Source organism: Colletes latitarsis, chromosome 14 (assembly GCF_051014445.1).
Source record: "Colletes latitarsis isolate SP2378_abdomen chromosome 14, iyColLati1, whole genome shotgun sequence".
NCBI classification, from domain to species: domain Eukaryota; kingdom Metazoa; phylum Arthropoda; class Insecta; order Hymenoptera; family Colletidae; genus Colletes; species Colletes latitarsis.
In genome coordinates this window covers 22222974-22239901 of record NC_135147.1, presented here as the reverse complement: position 1 = coordinate 22239901, position 16928 = coordinate 22222974, and the positions used below count along the sequence as shown (strand labels likewise).

At 40.7% G+C, this 16928-nt stretch overlaps 1 protein-coding gene across 7 annotated transcripts in view; it reads right to left on the bottom strand.

The window, feature by feature from the left end:
• The window catches only part of LOC143349937 (uncharacterized), a 539266-nt gene that overhangs the window by 139794 nt on the left and 382544 nt on the right, over positions 1-16928 (bottom strand). For all 7 annotated transcript variants that reach the window (XM_076781601.1, XM_076781602.1, XM_076781607.1 and 4 more), the window contains one exon: positions 2205-2323. In XM_076781601.1, the coding sequence (XP_076637716.1) occupies positions 2205-2323 (119 nt within the window). The remainder of the gene's footprint in view (positions 1-2204; positions 2324-16928) is intronic.

Here is a 16928-nt window from a genome sequence, read left to right as displayed (position 1 = left end):
CAATATGAACGAATAAAGTAACAGGTTGTAAACTTCTTAAATTCTTTATTGTCGCTTCATACGTGTATGGGTGACAGGGTCTTTCCACTTTGTAGTTGAAACATCAAAGGAAATAAAATAAGCGCTGAGACTGTCTAAAATGAAAGTTTAAGTCGAATAAAGTTTCGTTGCGATCTAATGAAATATTTATCTGAATAAATACAAAAGCAAGTTAAATACAGTGTTGCAGTACTTTTGTATGTTTAAACGAGCAACAGGGTTGAAAGATTGGCTGAGAAATGGGCTTCCAAATGAACTAAAAATCACACTGCACGATTTCATGAGTCCTACCTATCATGTGGCGATCCTTAGAAAATTCCAAACGACTCATCGACGAGTAAAATTGAAAAATTCATAAAACGTTACGACGAAAGATGAAGGGTACACGGATACGAAATTGTTTACCGTATAAATTGACTCTGAGAGACTCGAGAGCACCGTACAAAGAACGCTTCATTTTTATTCCACGCGAGACGAAGAAGACATTTTCTGGATGGAAATAGCATCATTTTGACTTACACGTCCGGGAACACAATGAAAAGAAATGAACGTGCGAAAATTGCGCAAACTGTAAAGAGGAAACCCCTGTGAAGTGTTTCATCCCTTCGGAGTGAATTTCCGCGAGGGAAAAGAAACTACTTCTTACGTCTTCGAACGTGGTCTACGTTTTCACGAGGACTCGTCAGAATAGGAATTTTCGTGCTGGGAAAACCTTGTCAGACACGTCGATCCGGGAAACATCCACGGAGCCATCGTAAACCTTTCCACCTTCTTTTCTCCACCTTTCATCGTCCCTTCCCGCGTCACGAATTACGGGTTTCAGCGCGAATTCGACGTACAAATGGGAACGAAACTAACGAAACTTCACAGACTCGTAAAGCAGCTCAAGATATTAGACGCGTATTTTGTTCTCGGTACGACGAGACGATTTCATGGAGGGGGGGAGTCTGATATCCTCTTCTAACGCGCCTTCGGTGCAATTTATTTCTAGGATGTAAGTGGAACATGCAGAACCGTAGGATTACGCGTTGGAAGCGAACGTCGTATTATTTGAAGCCGGAATCTATACTTAAACTCGCTCGGCTCGGGAGTATTTATCGTTATGGCGACAAATGATTTTCTTCGGTCGTTCCGTGCAAAGTAAACGCGACGATTAAAACAAGGGAACGCGATCGAAACGACGAAATTCTTTTAACGCGTCTCCAGCGTGCTTTACGAAGCGAATGAGACCGATAATTATTCGGAAAATTTCAAATCTTTAACTGATAAACAATTTCGATGGCTAAAATTGTACGTACTATTTTTATAGTTTTGTAGCATCTAGATTAAATCTGCTATGTATAGGATAAATGGTCATATCTTTTAAAAAATTTCTCGAAAAACTGTGTTCCCATTAAAAATTACACGAAATACTAGAAAATATTTCAGTTGATATTATAGCCTTGCACCGGGTCTGTCGGATCAAAAATTCAATATACACGAAACTTCATATTTACTGGATTATAAAACACTGGAAATAGAACGAAATTTTATAATTTTAAATGGATCAGAGATTCAATACCAAAGAGATTTAAATCGTGATATTTTAAATTACCTTTATGTATCTTTCAAAAAATCGATGTTATTCCATGGACGAAAGTAAATAGCTTTTAATCGTTTTTAATTTGCTAAAGCTCCCCTTTGCACTGCCTATGGTTACTAAACGTGCTTTAAAAAGCCAGCAAAGTAATACAAATATTCGCGAAATGGAATTTCAACACGTTGCAAGGATTTCTAGTACCTCTAATCTAGAAAAACTGTGTATCCTTATAAAATTACATTTTTTAACTATCAACAGCCATATTAATCATACTCTACATACAATTCTGCAAATGTGTTTTCCTTTCCTATAATTACCAGGGAGTTATTAGATTCTGAACAGCCATAGATCAAATACTCGAGGACTTCTCTTGATCCAAGTATATTCAAAGTACGTTTTCACTCGTATCTTTGTTTTCGTCTACTCTAGGAATTATTCCGCGATCGAAAGCAGTCGAGTTCTCGGTCGTAGGGGCGTAAAAGAGTAAACGGGCTGTTTTCGTTAATCGCAGACGGCAATGGAAACACGACAGGTTACGCTAATCCACGCGGAAAAGAGGGGGTTGGAATCACGCATCTATACTCACAAGTGGTCCTGCCGCTTGAACGCCTTGCCGCACATCGTGCACACGTATTTCCTCTCGTCGCTGTGCGTCAGCTTGTGCTTCGTGAGCGCCGATGCGTTGTTGAACACCTTCCCGCAGACCTGCGACAGAAACCGTGCACCGTGTCAGCGCATCTTTGCAACGACGCCCCCCCGTAACAGTTGGCTTATTTCCGTAATCAGCCAACGGCGCTGACAATTTCACGAAAGGAACACGAATTTTCCAAGTTCGTATCTTTTCTAGCGATCCACCTAGCCGGAGCATCTTAAACATCTTGCTTGTTTAAAATTTTTTCCATCCCGAATGTTAAGAATAACTGACAATCACGCTGATAAGGTAGTACGCGATCTACGTTAATATGTATGCAGGTAAACAGACGCGTGACATCTATTGTCTTGAGACAAATATACCTACTATGTATGTACGAGGCCAAAATAAGACGGAAATCAAGAATACCAATTTGTCGATGGAGGCTTCGTTAAACAGTTATTAAAAATTAAATTCAAAAATTTCAAATCGTTTTGGAAAAATTATTTTCGGTTACGGGGGTCAATTACAATCACTTTTAATGAATACACATATCTCCGAAATCCTACCCTCCTTCGAGAACAAAATTCGGGTAGGTGGTGTTTTTCAGCGAAAAAAAAAATTTTTCAAATCGTTCTAAAAAAATTATTTCCGATTGCAAGGGTCGATTATAATCATTTTTGATGAATAGATATACCTCCGAAATCCTACCCAGTTTCGAGAAAAAAATTCGAGAAGGTGTGAAATTTTTCGACAAAATTAAAAAATTTCAAATCGTTCTAAAAAAATTATTTTTGATTGCAGGGACCAATTATAATCATTTTTGGTCAATAGAGATACCCACGAAATCTTAACCATTTTCGAGAAAAAAATTCCTTACCGTAAATATAATTTTAGACCAGAAATTCTTCCCATAAATTTCATGGGTATCTTTAAAACATCATAACTTCTGAACGGATTGGACGATTTTAATGTTCAAAAAGCCAAACGCCGCGTATTTTAGTGTAGAATATGTAACAATTATAAAAATATTCGAAAAGTTGGTCCTTGACCCCGCAAAATAAGAAAAACCCCATAAAAATGGTCCAATTTTCAAACAGCCATAACTCCTACAATTGTGAATATATTTCAATGAAACTCTTTTCTGAAGTAGAGCTCATGGGTACCTACAAAAAAGTATTAAGCAACTTTTCTATAGGGCGTCAAACAAAATTACTAAAAATAAAAAACGAATTTTTACGAAAAATCGACAGGGGGGGTAGGGTGCCTAAATTTTTCGGTGAAAAAAAAAATTTCAAATCGTTTTGAAAAAATTATTTTTAGCTAGGGGGGTCAATTACAATCATTTTTGGTCATTAGACATACCCTCGAAATCTTACGCACTTTCGAGAAAAAAATTCATTACCGAAAATTTCATGTCTGACCATAGCGCCGATATGTTTCACTGAAATTTCATGCGTATCTTTAAAACATCATAACTTCTGAACGGATTGGACGATTTTAATGTTCAAAAAGCCAAACGCCGCGTATTTTAGTGTAGAATATGTAACAATTACAAAAATATTCGAAAAGTTGATCCTTGACCCCGCAAAATGAGACAAACCCCATAAAAATGGTCCAATTTTCAAACAGCCATAACTCCTACAATTGTGAATATATTTCAACGAAACTTTTTTCTGATGTAGAGCCCATAGGTACCTACAAAAAAGTATTAAACAACTTTTCTGTAGGGCGTCAAACAAAATTACTAAAAATCGGAAACGAATTTTTAAGAAAAATCGACAGGGGATAGGTGCCTAAATTTTTCGGTGAAAAAAAAAAAATTTTAAATCGTTTTGAAAAAATTATTTTTAGCTAGGGGGGTCAATTACAATCATTTTTGGTCATTAGACATACCCTCGAAATCTTACCCACTTTTGAGAAAAAAATTCAGTATTGGCGGAATTTTAATTTTCGTATTCGTATTTTAAGTATTCTTCATTTTCGTCTTATTTTGGCCTCTAGAATCTCCCATTAAATTTTTTCCCAGGGGTGACCGATCACCCTGTATAAATATGTACCGTGAGGAATATTCCAGAAGAAAAATGTGATAAAGTAATTTGTAATAATCTATTAGTGATCCAAAATAAAACCCTAATATAAAATTAACACCGAAAAGGTGACGATTTTAATAAATGTATCGACGAAAATATTTTTCAGACCAAGGACAGAAATATTTGGAAACAGCGTAGACGTGGAATTCGTTTAAATCGCGTTGCATAGGATTTAAAGATTTTTCGATTTCGTAATCCGCGAGGCGCGTTCGATTCAATCGCTGGGCCCCGGTTATTGGAACGAACCGGATCGCGCTACCCCCGTCTAACGAGTAACGAAATTACTGTTCACAATCGCGGACAAACTAAGTGTAACGGCTTCGAATCGGGTCCCGCGATTTTAATACACGATAATCGGCGCGTGTTTCGCGCGAATGTTCGCAATTCTCCGCGGCTGGGCAAACGTTTCCGCACGGTTCATTGCGAGCCCCGCGAAACGGAACGGGCCGGACACAGTTTTCAATTACCGCGCGCAGCCATCGTAAAACCAGACGGACACGGGTTTACGACGGACATTAGAACGTCGATAAAGATACCATTGCACCACGGTGAACTGTGTGCTTCGACGGTGGTACGCGTTACCATCGATTACGATCGTCCGTTTCGAAAGTCTGTGTTATCGCAGACCTTTTGACGACAACCGACTTCGGGACCATGAATTTCCCCGGCTGCAGGGACCAGACGTATTATTTTTAACAGCGTCGCGGGGGAGGAAACTCCGTTTAACGCTCGGGCTAAAGATAATATACAAATTCTTGCGGGCGCAGCTTCTTCGAATCGAGCGTTACTCGATACGTCTGTGATGATATTCGTCTGGATCGTTCGGTTTCTACCAAAACACCTACAGCAATTTAACCCTTGGCGTTTCGAAATTGGGACGATCGATGTTTATTACTGACGGTGTCAAAGACGAGTTCAAACACGTAAAAGTGCGTTTCATTTCTAATTTATTCGTTCGTAGAATGTAAAATGAGTTTTACCATTGAAAAGTGTGTGACAGAAATCTTAATTTCGCGAGAAATACAATAATAGGATGTCAGTTTAAAATTTCTCTCAACATCGTGCCGAACGTAGAACAAATTAAACTTTATTCCTCGTACAATTATTTCCATTTTAAACTTTAATTCGTGAAAAAACGAACGTAGTCAGCGAAACAGCTGAATCGCGGGAGGAAACGAGAGGGTAATAGAAACGAATGTTGGTATTAAACCGTACGCGATGAAGAATCTACGTCATTACACGCAACACTCATTAAATTTAACGACACGCTATGGTTTGTTCCCGGGCGAAAAGAATACGAAACAATTTACGTATTGTCTTCGCACATCATTATATTAAAAAACGAGCACGAACTTATGAACCGAACGGATTACTTTTATACGCAACTACTCCGTTAAAAACTGCACTAATTAGTGTACTGAAATCTAAAGGAATCCAACGAGCGAGAACGAAACGCAACGAGGCACGTTGGCAACGCCACGAGACAGAGGATCTAAAACCATTCAATTTCGCCTGGTAACGTTTCCTTTCATCTCCAGAGGGTTTCCAAAGCCACGTTCCCCTGCCCAATTGCGAGGGACAGACCGTAGAATTCTTTGAAACCGAAGAACACAGTTCGATGTACAAAGACGACGACAGCCGCCTCTCGTCTGCGAAATTTCTAATTACGCGAGACGCTGCTATGGCATTTCACGTGTTAACAACAGCCACGTCGAAGACGCGGGTCGAGGGGTGTTGGAGATGGTATGCCTGTTAAGTATGTGGAATTGGGTTTATTACTCGCTCGGGGGCGTGTACTATTTCAGGAACTATTTCAGGAACCTGAAAGCCGAGAGCCCTCGCGCGCACGAACGTTGTTCCATTTCAAAGTCCAAGGACCACGCAAGAATAGTCGGAATTGGTGTTGAATTTGCCGTCGCTAAATATCGCGCGAAATTCCCTGGGATCGAACACGGGAAAGTACTTGGGGACGATTCTGATAAATTTCCCCCTTACACGCTGCGTTTCTTCGCCATCGAACGTTTCAGAAACTCAAATACTTTCGCTATTTGTGTGTTATTATACATAGAAAATTCTGTTATCGTTGGTGAGTACTTGGGGTATTTTCTTTAACATTACTTTGGGTTCGAATATACAACAGTTACTCCCACTCGTATTCGTACACTGTAACATTTTTTATAAATGAATATTTATTTTTATCAAATGTTATTTATTACACTATGTTTCTTCCGCATTTATAAAGTACTTTTTTCTCTGTTTTTTAATGTTAACGGAAAAGCAATACCTAATTGCAAACCCGATAGAGAGATATAATAATATCAAATACCTCTTGTACGTATTTTTTCCCCCAAACGGTAACCCATCCTGCACTGTACGCGGCCCAATGCAGCTGAACGTCAGCGATCAGACGGGAATTTGTGTATTCAACGTGCCACGAGTAGCTGCACTTGAATAGTATTATTTCTACAATAATATATGCAACAATATTTTTTTTTTTGACTCAGAAAATTTCAATAATATATAGAAACGTTCATAAATTATATACTGGGTGTTTAGTCTGCAAGAATTTTACAACACTTGGAAAAAAGAGAATTACGAGAATAATTATTTAGATGATAGATTCTCCAAACTCCAGAATTGCACGTGTGCATATAAAGATGTTCGATAATAATAAAGTAATAATAATAAAGATATGTCGATCCGAAGGATGAGGAGGGGGTTTCGAGTCGAAATTAATTTCCAATGCAGCTGTTGCCAGCACGTGGCGACGCGGACAAGAGAAAAGTTCGTCTCCACTTTTCGTTTCACTGTTATTTCCATCCCAATTCGATGCCTCGTACGCGAACGCGCTTCGATCGGGGCTGACTTCGACGACGCGAATGAAGTTGCGCCAGCTCGTCCGCGGAAATTTCCCTCGCCTCGAACGAACTTTCCTCCCCTTACTTGTCCACCCTCCAGCCGGAAACTTCCGTTTTCCTAATGGCGGGAGAAGAAAGGATAAACCGTCGAATCAGCGATCGCTGATACTTCAGCCGTGAAATTTACCGATTTTCCGCGAACGAGTAGCACCGTGAACCCGCGCAGAATTTCAATACTCGGATGAAATATTAGGGTCGCTTGGAAAATATCGCGCGATCGAGTCGCTTTGCAAAGGAGCGCCCTCAATTTTTGTTTTCCACCATTACGAGCAGAGGCACAGTTTTAAATTTCGTAATGTGAAACCGTTTTTTTTTTTCACGAATTAATATATTTTTCGTAGAATAAAGTTTCACAAAAAATCGCAGAGATTTCCTTCGCTATGTTATACTTTAATTTTTTTATCCACGTAAACATCTCACGATTCAACAGTTTAAAGCAGCACTGGTCAACGAAACTCCACGAGTTTATACGGAATTATGTTTTAAGAACGGTTATTACGCTTCCACTTTAAACAAACGAACCCGTGAGTGCATAAACTTGCATCCCCTTATCAAAAACACGAGTTTATTATTCGAGATAAAACTAAACTACGTCTCGTTATGGAAGAAGTATAACGCACGTTTCTTTCCCACCCTTCTGCTCACTCTTCCTGTCACAGCACTGGAATCTAGGTTAATCGGCAGAAAAGTTAACCGCGATCCGTACTATCGGGCTTTTAATCTTAATTAAAGAACTGCTTGTCAGATCTTTTGTATCGTAATTAAAAAAGTAAGTTCTGATGTATACCTTTCATTTTTTTTTTTTTTTTTTTAACGAAACTCGATCTGATACGTATGCGCCGCGAAGTCGGCGTAATGTCGGTGACCTAATTAAGATGAATGAAGAAGTTCATTTGCAAGTTTCCACATTATGATAAAATACGACAAAGTTCAGTCTGTAACTTTAAGCGAGGGGCGTTAATTACTGTCACTTTGTTGTAAGGGAGCATTGTGGACCGGAAATTCCTGTAACTTCTGACGAATTTGAGTAATTATATTCATGCACGAAAATCGAATTGTAACTCACGATAAATTATCTAAAACTCTCTGTCTTTTAGGTGACTATGATAGTTCAAAATTTGCTCTTGAAAATCATAGAGAAGTGTTTACTTTTATTTCCAATTCATCAGTAAATTCAATCAACGTTGATTTCTGGATTTCATATTTAATTTTTAAAACAACGCCAAGATATCGTAAGATCGATCACCAGAGTCGATCGAAATCGTCGAACGTCGAGGGACAGGGATAGCAGGGGGGTAGAAAATCGTACTTCTGGCTTCTAAGCAGAAAATCTAATTTGCGTAGCTTAACTCGTAAGGAGCTCCAGATGTACGGACTCGAACACACGGGAGTTTCAATTTACGAGACGAGGTCCAGATGGAAGGGCGGTGAGGGGTGGAACGAGGGATGCACGAGAGCAAGAAGAACGGGAGATGTTTCAACCGGGGTCCCTGGTCCTACCATCCCTTAGCCATCATCTTCGTGCCAAAACCCGTATCTTCCAGCCCCGTTAACGGTCCTTCCTCGAGAGCTAAACAAACATCATTACTCCTGGCCTTTCTGGATCCCTCTGCCGCCACCAGCAGCAACCACCCCCGCCACCCTGAGCACCACCGTGTCTGCAGCAGCCTTCCCGTGTCCGCGCTGCCGAACCCGCCAATGTACACCGACCAAACGCCGCTCCTGAATACGTAATCCGTCGGTGGTAACACTGATACTTCGTTAAGGGGGAACCTTCGGGACTGGGCTGCGGGAAGGGCGCAACGGTAGAGAGGGAAGAAGGGCCGAGAGCGCGAAGGGACGGAGTCGATGGATGAAGTTAGACGATGGTACGAGGAGAACCGGCGATTCGTGGTCTGAGAGCGTCTGCTGGTCGATTCGGTTAACGTTTGTTCTCGCCACCCGCGTTCCTCTCGCTCCAGGGAGACGAGGAAACGGAGGTTAGACGACGCCGTGGGATTTATGGGCGTTAAGTACACTCACGATGGAACGTACGCTGGTTAAAAGTCTTGGAGAACGCTTAGAGAATCCGTGAATCTGAAAAATATACAGTTATTTTCGTACACTATAAATGAAGGGAAATTTGATCCCGGCGGAGGGGTTATAATAATATGAATAGTAAAGAAATCTAATAATACGGGTTTTTTCTCTCTTTATGCTGCACCTCGATGAGAACCTTTTCTTTTTTTCTTCTTCAATAACGATTTATTAATAACATATTTACAGTTGTACGTGTATAGACTTAACCCACGTCAACCTTCTACAGTCTTTTCGTATATGTGATGTTTGAAAGTCCCTCTCTTTGTGGATCTACTTTGGATTTTGAAACAGTATAGACATAGTATCTATTTTTCTTTTGAAGTTATCACAAAAATATTTATTTTCTATTGAAGGGGTATCTATTGAAGGAATCTCTGGACGAGAATCAATTTTTTCAACGTGACCCACTCGTTGACAAGTTTTGTTTGCAATTTAAACCCTCACATGAAACATGGGAACGATTTTTTCTTGGTTTAGCGAAGTGAATTACCATTATAACGTACGAATACGAGTGGGGGTAACTGTGAGTCCGTTTACTAGCACGAACGCTTGCATGAAGCAACGCAATATGGTCTAATCAAACCGTATGGAGGGTATTCGGCTACCCCTGGGAGAAAATTCATGGGGTGATTTTAGACACCGCCGGGGGAGGACGAAAATTAAAACGGAATTGCAATCGAGCCTTTGTTTTGCAATCATAATCGTTCGAAAAACCGGTAAAATTTGCAAGAGACCAATTTTTCAATTTTTGAATCGCTCTACGCTTGAATACAGTTAAGGAAAAATTGAATTTTACAAATAACTTAAGGACTTAATGTACTTTGAGAATACAGAGAAAAACTCCTAAACCACCTATAATTTACTTAAAATGGCCTTCTCAGTTCCGTGTAAGAAAAGTTGTGAGTTGAGTCAGTGATTGATCGTTGCACGGATCGTGTCTAACGAAATTTTTGCTGCTTGAACGATGCTTTTTCTCAAGGGCTCCAAATTGGCATGCCTTTTCTTGCAAGCCTTCTGTGCAAGAGCATCCCAGAGCTTGTAGTTCAATAAGCTTAACTCGCGGCAACCACAAAGTCAGCTTCAATTTTAACGAATGATGTCGTTACAACTGTCTACATAATTACCAAAAATTCTGACAAAATCTTGTCAAATGCAATCAGCACACACGTAAAATAACTGAACCGTATTATAAATTTTCTATTGCATAGTATCAATTGTCGCTGGCATATTATTAAAAAGAATTCGTATCCACGAATGTTCCACCATTCAAATAACAATCTCAGTTGTTACAACTGTCTACATAATTACCCAAAAATCTTGTTCCAATATAAATGAAATTAGCACACTCGCAACATAACTGAACCGTATTATAAATTTTCTATCGCACGATATCAATTGCCCTTTCCATATTATTAAAAAAAATTCGTATCGACGAATCCTCCGCCATTCAAATAACAAGCAACGTCTACCACACCGTTGCGACATCCGTTCGATACCGTAACACGATTTTTCCAACAATATCGACGAACCAGTACTTTTAACTCCTCGAATTCCGTGAACCGAGCTCCGCAGCCTCGTCGAGCTACTCGAGCCCCGCCGCAGTTACGAAATTCGTACCAGCGGCGCGCTCTCGAATTCGACGGACTTCATTTTTCGTCAAAATGTCGAGCGTTTATAAAACCGCCGCTCGATCGGGCAGAAATAACCGTTCCGCCCCCTCTCCGCGATCCGTCGTTTCCCTTTCGACCGAATCAACGCGGTCGCCTCGATATTCAGCGGCCCCAAAAAACCCTTCAGGCGCCGTCGTTGTAAAACGTAGCTCGCGATCAGAGACGAAATGAAACGAAAGAAAAAAGAACAAAATAAAGGATCGGAACGATACGACCTCAAACATCCACGTTCCGCGAGGGAACGAAACGAGAGTTTATTTCGTTAATCCAGCCACCCTATTCGCCGAGGGGGTCGGTTGATTCGCGTTTGAAGCGCGGTGCCAGCCGGTTAAACGTTTGTTCCGATTAACCACGTTCGTCTCGACGAGCGTCCCTCGAAGGGACCAGACGCGGAGGGGACGAACGTCTCCGCACGACGAGGAGAGGGAAACGAAATTTGTTGCTTCCGGGCAGGCAAAGTCCTTTAAAGAAGTGCATCTTATTACCAGCAGCTGGGAGACGAGAAACTCGCGCCCCCGTAAATAATGAGGGACCGGCTCGGGTGTGCGTCGACGCTGAGAGATACAAAAGTGAGCCGCCGCGACGACGGCGCGGAATATTATTCGCGACTCGAGACGTCGACGCGGAAAAAGGGAGGGAGGGGGCGGGAGAGGGCGGTTGCGCGAACGGAATATACATCGGCGTGGAAAAGGAGACGGATGTCGCGTCGCTACTTGAAGCTCTCATTGTCAGCGAATGACAATTGCGTAAAGTCACTCGTTTGCTTCGAACCCGAGGGGGGAGGAGGGGTAGGGAGAAGCTCCAAGTTTGTTCTCAATGGAGAATTATGGAATTACCGGGCTGAACGGGAATCGATACCGAGGAAATTGTTCCGCGACGAGCGTACGCGTTCCACCCTCCCACGCGGAATGAAAACTCGTTCATTATTTTATTTAAATATTGTTACGAAACTGTTTCTTGCGTGTGCTTTCGATCGCCCTTTAAATGGTTCGTTATTAAAAGGATTAGGTGCGATAGTGATTCGTAAAATGAACACGTGATTCGTTAATTGAACGTTCATATCCCTTCCAACTATCCACCCTTCGAGATTCAACTGTTATCTCAAATTGTTATTAGAAGTGTACTCTACGGTTCGTTAATGATTCGCAAAATGAGCACGTTGATTCGCAAATTGAACATTTCTATCCTTTTTAACTTTCTCCCTTTCGAGATTCGAGGATATAAAACTGATTCTTGCGTATGCGTTCGTATTTTAAATGATTCGTTATTAAAAGTGTGCTCTATGGTTTGCTAATGATTCTTAAAACGAACATATGATTCGTAAATTGAATATTTTTACTCTTCCCAACTCTCCTCCCTCCGAGACTCAACGAATTTTTAAGAATCGTTACTGTAGTATGAATGTTTCACCACCAATACACAAGATAGACCATTTCAATGTGAAAAACTACTCCCTAGGACAAACTTCTTCCTTTCAAGACTTAATTTAAGCATCTCCGATATTTTCATTGCTTTCTCCATCTTCATAAAACAATTTAAGTCCAAAACAGTGATTCTAAACATTCCTAAAAATGCCAACGACAACGCGAACGCAATATTTCTCGCTTATTGTATCCTTTAACTACCACCACGACTAAACTTCTATAAAACGCAAACTGTTTGAAACACCACCGACGATAAATTCGGATCTACGGTTCCATCGATCAATCGATAGCCCCGAGCTGGGCATCTCACGTTCGGGCTGATCTTAAATGTTCGACGATCTCCAGAACCGAGCCAGCGTCGATACAAACGGTATCCAGCCGGCTAATTAATTAACTTAACGACCTCCACGGTCCGCGCGGAGCGCTTTAACGTCCTATAACTCGAAACGAAGATCGTCCATGGTCGCTAAAAGCACGCGTCGCTGCGCGATTATCCGTTGATCGTCGACGAACGTTCCTGGAAGAGTTTCGATTCCGCATCCTCGATTCGCGAGAGAATAATCGCAAGACGGGGTCAACGACTCTCGAAACCCTTCTCTGATATTATCGGATTCAGTAGGGGGAGGCGGTCGTTCTAAGTGCATAGGTGTGTGCAACGCGAAGAACCGGAGAAAAGAGGCGAAACCAGAAAGAGGGTCTTGCAGACTGGCGAGAGGCAGGAGAAGGAATGCCATCAGATTTCGTTCGGTTCAATCAGTTTACCACCATTGTGCTCTGTGTTCCTCGCTTTCAGATTATCGAGAATCGACCACCGACACCTCACCCCTCCCACCGTTCGAAAGGATCGATGCAATCGCTCGAATTATCTTGAACGTTCCTTGCCTGTGATCTCTGTGTACTCCCTGTGCGGGATCCGCTACATTGTCTTGCGACAATGGACGCAAGGAAACGTTGGTATCGCGCGACGAAAATTTATATGATTCCCCGTCGATGCGCGGGTAATTGCACAATCGTAACGTTCTTACGAGATGACTGGGAGATCTTCAATAACGAACCGTCGTTGGTTTCTTAACACCCTCGATACTCTGATGAATATTTAAATAGGTTAAACTATCGACAGAGTCAGTGTCACGAATATTATTCCAGAGGAAACAATTATATTGCAAAATTTATCCACTATCACGAGTAACCAGAATGGTAAACTAATTTTCAGAAGGATCAAATTTTGTAATAGGTCCCAAAGAATAGAAGTCATTTGTATCGACATACGAAGAATTTTGTGCACTTTCTGATAGTAAAGGGAGTGTTTTATTATCTTTTTCTTTCGAACAATATAATTGGGTGGTAAAAATTTCACAATGAGACGTTAGGTCGAGAAAAGGAGGAAAGGAGTATCGTGGTAGCGAAATATGCCTGCGCGGACGAAATATCTCGTCGATTAAAAGTATCAGGAACTCGACGGGAGGGTCGATAATTTAACGGATAAATAAGGGCAGCGAACGACTCGGGAAGTTTTCATGATCCCTGTGTAACGAGTAACTATTAATTTCCCGTAAAATTACGGACGGTCGTCGTCTCAACGACCGGAAGCCACTTCTCGAAGGCTGCCCTCCTTCGCGGATCCTGCCGATATCTGAGCTATAATCGAGCCGTGGAGGATGAGCTTAATTCGTCGCTAACTCGATACATCGATGGGCTTGTCAACAAGTCGGGCAGCCCGTCATTTAATTACGTAACAAGGCGGATCATAATTCGCGGCTCTTCGTTTCTATCCTAGAAGGAGTGGAAGGAGGTTCGAAAGCGTGACCTTTGACCTGAACGGCTACGATACGCCCTCAGAAACATTACATTCGCAAGAAATGTGCTTTGACAATTTTACATACAAAATTTTTCACGTTTACACTTTGTAATTAGAGAACAATAGAAAATCGTATCCTATTATTAAGTGAAGCACAGGCCCAACATAATTTCTTGACCACATTAATACTGTTCGATAGTTGCATTTCGGTCTAACCAGAGACAGCGTGAGAATTTATAATAATTGTTAAATATTCTAGTGATTTAGATTCCTCCGTATCTTATTGAATATTTATGATATCAAAGATATTTTAAATATTTATGCTTGATACTTTCAAAAGTGTACAAAAATGGGGGGAAAATTATCGAATGAACTCGTCTTAAATGTTACTGGCGAAGACAGAAATCACGCGTCTTAAATAATCGTCGATGCTACTCCACGCGTTGGTTGGTTACCCGAACGAAGAGATATTGCGTTGGTGTGTTGCTCTACGAGGCGCCGTGTTCCTCGTGGCCGCTCGAGGATCGCTCTATCTGAATATTCAATAGCCTTTTCGCGTTACACACTGCCTTCGATGTTGGTGCAACGGTCGTACGTGTGTACACGCGCCTACGGAACGTCGTCGACCACTACGCCGTTGCAAGCACGGTTGCATAAACAGCCCACTGTCCACAGCAGCGTCGCTTTGGCCTCGCCGTGCCACCATTTTCCCCCTATGTGGGTCACGCGTGAATTTAAGACACGCCTATGTGCGTCGATAATCCAAAGAATCTAATTGTCGTCAAAGAAAACAATTCCGGAGTCCCTCGAAACGAAGTTGGACTTTACTAATAGCGAATGAGTCATGAAAACATTAATTACGTAAATAAAACCATGTTTATTTCCATATTTACCATAAAATTTCGGGAAAACGGAGATGCTTATTTGACTATTTTACGTAAATAAATCCACGTCTCAATTTACCGCGGTGCTGTGTACACAACCTTTACATTTGCAAATGTTCAAAACATCGACTGTCGATACGTTAACCGAAGTTTCGATATTTTCTGAGTGCACAATCGTGTAATACATTTTCCCAACATTTTGCAGACTTCAAATATTAACAATGGTCTGCGAGAAAAATGCTAGTTAAATTTAATTGCCAATCAAGGGAACAGTTTTTCAGAACTGACGTTTCACGTACAAAACTTCCAAACAATTCATCCAAAATTCTAATCCAGATTCAAGGATTCATACTTTCTTTGAGGAGCGATAAGAACTATTAAAAAAATGTATACAATTTCTATGAAATGCGAAACTCTGAAATTTTTGTAATCTGCAAGTTCTATCGCTTTGATGCTTCAAGATGCGTCATTTTACAAAATAATGTAAAAATAAATGTTCAAGAAGAAAGATGTACAGAGCGTTTGAAAGTAAGATTAAGGAACTTCTATGAGATGTAATCCTAGCCAAATAGGTAAGAAATCTTTAAATCCTCGAATAGAAACGTTCAATGATATGTAACGAAACGCGCGTAACAGAAGTTTGTTCAATTAACTCGAGAAATGATTTGTGCCTAGAAAACGCCATGTAATTACTGTGATCCTGAAATCTCGTTTGAACACGTTTGCCGCGAATCTCTTACTTCAAAGAGATAAAATTAAATGCTTTGAGTGACCTGGCTACGTTTGAAAACTATATAGGTGATGTTATTCGCGTCGCGCTCAGCAAACAAAATTTAATTATTAACGTTCAGAGAAATTTACCGCGATGCAAATTTACTGAAACTGGACTAATATAATCATTCTGATATTTGTTCCGAAGTCGTGTGCTTTGAACTAATTACGTAACTTTTAATAATACGGAAAACCCAGGGGATACGCTAGTAACGATTACAACAGCATAATTATATTCGAACGAATTTAGTTTCATCGAGCAGAGCAGGAAGGGTATTGTACTTGCTCGATGGTTATGCTTACAAAGAAATATTTGTACGATCGATGAATACTATGTATGAATAGTAACTCTGTAATTGAAATATAATTAATTGCATCCTCCTCGTGTTTATAACAGTAACATTCGAAATTCATTAATTAGTTACAATTGTTATTTTAGATATGTGTCTAAGAGGAATGTTAAAATATAGTGTTCAGTGTCAGTTTATTATTGTTGAAAACTCAACAGAAAATCGCAGGTCCGAAAGGGTGGAAGAGAAGATGTCGACCATTAATCAGTATCATCTGGAGCAAATAATATTCGCGTCCTCATCGATCGAAGTCAGGAACAATAGGCAGAACTCGATAGGTGAGAAATCTCGTTCACATATTTCTCCCGACTCTGATCGCCAATTGGCAGTCTCGAATCGGAGCAAAACCGACTAACGAAGCGAAGGATACGCCAGTAAACGTCCTTGAACGTTTGGCCCAATTGCACGGCGATTACGAAGATAAATCTTTGGTCACGAAATGCCATAATTATATTACGCGGTCGATGAATGAATGCAAAAAAGAGAACGGGCCAGAGAATCGCAACGAATAACGAATTACCAATAATTTATCGTCCTCCAAATGGTCGAAGGAACGAGACAATTTTTCCCCTCTTTGTTCGAATCTTTTCTGCTTGAATCAAAAGGTATTCAGGATCCCTTACGATAGTAAAATAATTGCTTTCGTTAGAGTTTTCTACGAAAAAAATTCCACTTTGTTAACGATTTAAAAA